Here is a 2706-nt window from a genome sequence, read left to right as displayed (position 1 = left end):
AAGAAAAAAAAAAAAAAAAAAATTCACAGTCAACAAATGTGTTCACTCAAATAAATGAGTTAAAGACAAAAACGCCCACGCTCGAGGGGCATTAATGAAGACAAAACAGAAATCGGATGAACCCCCGTATCAGCTAGGGGAAAACAACCGCCCCGGTGTCCTCAGCACAAAAGGATCCCACCTCCGCACATCCCCCAACTGCGCCTCCTCCATGAGCTCCGTAAATGTCGTGGCAGACGTGTTCCGCTTGGCCCTCGGCGGCAGCAACCCCCCGGGCATCAACCTGTCTCCGTTGCCGCCGCCGACAGTGCCCGGGTCGGCAAATATGTTGATGCACTCGCCGCTCGGCTCTCGCTGCAGCCGCGGCGTCACGGGCACCGTAGGCTCCGTGGGCGTCGTAGCCAGCACGGCCGCCGCGCGGGCCGCGGGGCCTCGCGCCCACGCGCTGCCTGTCTGGATGACCGGGCGCTGCTGGTTGCGCATCGTGCGGATGGGCGGAATGTGCAGCGCGGCGCGCGGGTCGGACGTTGTCATGGTGGCATTGGAGAGGGTGCGGGCCGGGATGCGCGGGGGCGAGCGCGGGTTCGCAACCATGGCGGTGGCGCCGCCGCTGCCGCTCGGCGCGTCACGGCGAAAGAGAGCCGAGAGGCGCTGCGAGGCGCGTTTTGCTGTTGTCGTGTTGTTTGCTCCTGCTGTCGAGGGCGTCTTGAGGATAAAGTCGGTGCGCAGCGCCGAGGCGTCGTTGGGGATCGGCTCGGAGATGAAGTTGCCAAAGGACGAGGTGGAGGAGGCGGCGCGGCGGAGGGCGGAGTGTTTCTTCTCCGAGGAAAAGGGGCGCGACGACGACGAGGGGCTTGCGCGGCTGTGGTTGCGGCGCCGGCGAGAGAGGCACATGAAGACGCCGGCGGCTACACCGATGAGCACAAGCACGCCGCCGAGGACGCCGACTACAACGCCTGCTGTTGGGAAGGATTTTTTGTCGTCCTCTGACGAATTGTTGTTGTCCTGCTGCTGCTCTTCAGCACCGGCGGTGGGCGTTGTCGTTGATGATGATGTTGCCGTAGCTGATGTAGCCGTAGGCTCGGGCGTCGAGGTGATGATGCTCGGTGAGGGCAGCGTCGATGTCGGCGCTACTGTGGTGGATGATATTTCCGAAGCCGGTCGCTCTGATGGCCTCTCTGACTGATTCTCGTCCATGTCGCACTGGCCGTCGCTGTTGCAGGTGAAGCCGAAGGGGCAGCAATTATCGCCGCACTTGGGCAGCTCTGCCCGCAGTGCCGTCGTCTTGAGAGGTGCGTTGGGGAAATTGGCTGGATTTTGCGCGGCAACGTTGCATTGGATGGGCATGATCCGGTTACAGGTGGCTGCCGGACAGCACAGCACTGTTGATCCACCGGCGAGGTAGATGCATGTGTCGCCCGTCTTGCAGCAAAGTCCATCGTCGACGCCGCTCGAGCACTGGAAGAGGTTCTTGCCACCGCACACTGCTTGGTCGTCGCGTTGGAAGATGGATGGAATGGATGCTGCCTTTGCGGAAGCGAGCAGGCACGCAAGGAAGACTGTTCGAGTTCGTATCCTCGCCATGATGGAGGTTTTGGTGTTGTAGATGTGTAGCGTGTTTTCGGGGAGAGACGCCCGTCTCTGGTATAGAAAGGAAAGCCGATCTTGCTGTCGCCGTTCAAGGTGTACACCGTTGGGTAGAGCGTCTAATCGAAGAGAGTCACGCAGTGATGAGTGTATGATGTTCAAGAGTCAACCTGCAAAGTGTATGAAATGGATCAGGTATGCGGCCACAAACAAGGGGCGGTTCGAGAATATGACAGATCAGGAAAGATATTCGTCAAGGTGCCGGTCAATTACAAAGACTTTGTTCGGGAACAGCACCAGAGGACAAGAAAGAGGAAGAAGACAAAAAAAAAAAAAAAAACAAGAGACAGTCTCGTCGGTAGGGCTGGCACGAAGTGAGTGGGCTGGTGTCAGAACAAAAGGGACGACACACGACGAAGCAGGCGCCTGCGTTTCCCTTGGCGCGATCAAAGAAATGCGCATCGGATGACGATGGCATTTCCCTCTCACCATGCGACAGTCGATGGCCCTCGAGTTCTGATCTCATCAGGCAGCCAGTCGGTCGAGCATGCCCAGACCACACACACAAATGTGCTCGCCATGGTGCCAGATTTGGATGCGTTTCTCTTTTCCATGGGTCCATAGGCCGCCGTCGTCGGTTGCAGCGCTGACGGCTCGGAAACAGCGGCGGCTTCGTACAGGCTGCAGGGCCCGATCGAGGAAAGAGGGTCGCAGGCAAAGGCCCGCTGACGGCCAACCAAGGACCATGTCGGCGGCAGCGCGGTAACCTGGGGGCGCAGAAGAGGATGGTAGCACGACTGGCTCGTCAGGGTTCCCTTGGGGGCCACCAGAAACAAGCGGCAGACTGACGATGGCCAAGCTGTCGTTTGGGGGGGGAGCAATCACCAGGCCCAGCGAGGTAAACTCAGGCTCGCATCATCGGCAGGGCAAGCCAAACATCGTCTTGGGGCGTGAGGCCTCTGGGGAAGCAGCAATGTGCGATCGCAGGGCCGGGGCAGTGCAGGTCTGGAAAGGTCTCGGGCCGCGAGAAATGAGAGGATGTCGTGAAGCGCCGGGCCTTTGTCGTCGCCACCACTGGCCATTCCCCAGCAGGCAGACCTCATTGAGAGGCCACGGTGA

At 59.7% G+C, this 2706-nt stretch overlaps 1 protein-coding gene across 1 annotated transcript; it reads right to left on the bottom strand.

Moving 5' to 3' along the window:
- Positions 1 to 129: 129 nt before the first annotated feature.
- Positions 130 to 1584, bottom strand: VDAG_04177 (uncharacterized protein; the record flags this gene model as incomplete). Its single annotated transcript, XM_009650624.1, has 1 exon — positions 130 to 1584. One exon carries the CDS (start codon positions 1582 to 1584, stop codon positions 130 to 132), a length of 1455 nt encoding a protein of 484 aa, XP_009648919.1.
- Positions 1585 to 2706: the final 1122 nt, after the last annotated feature.

The sequence above is a fragment of the Verticillium dahliae genome, genomic scaffold (genome assembly GCF_000150675.1).
Source record: "Verticillium dahliae VdLs.17 supercont1.7 genomic scaffold, whole genome shotgun sequence".
Taxonomy (NCBI): domain Eukaryota; kingdom Fungi; phylum Ascomycota; class Sordariomycetes; order Glomerellales; family Plectosphaerellaceae; genus Verticillium; species Verticillium dahliae.
Note: the sequence above shows the minus strand (reverse complement) of the source record. Positions and strands in the feature narration are given on the sequence as shown.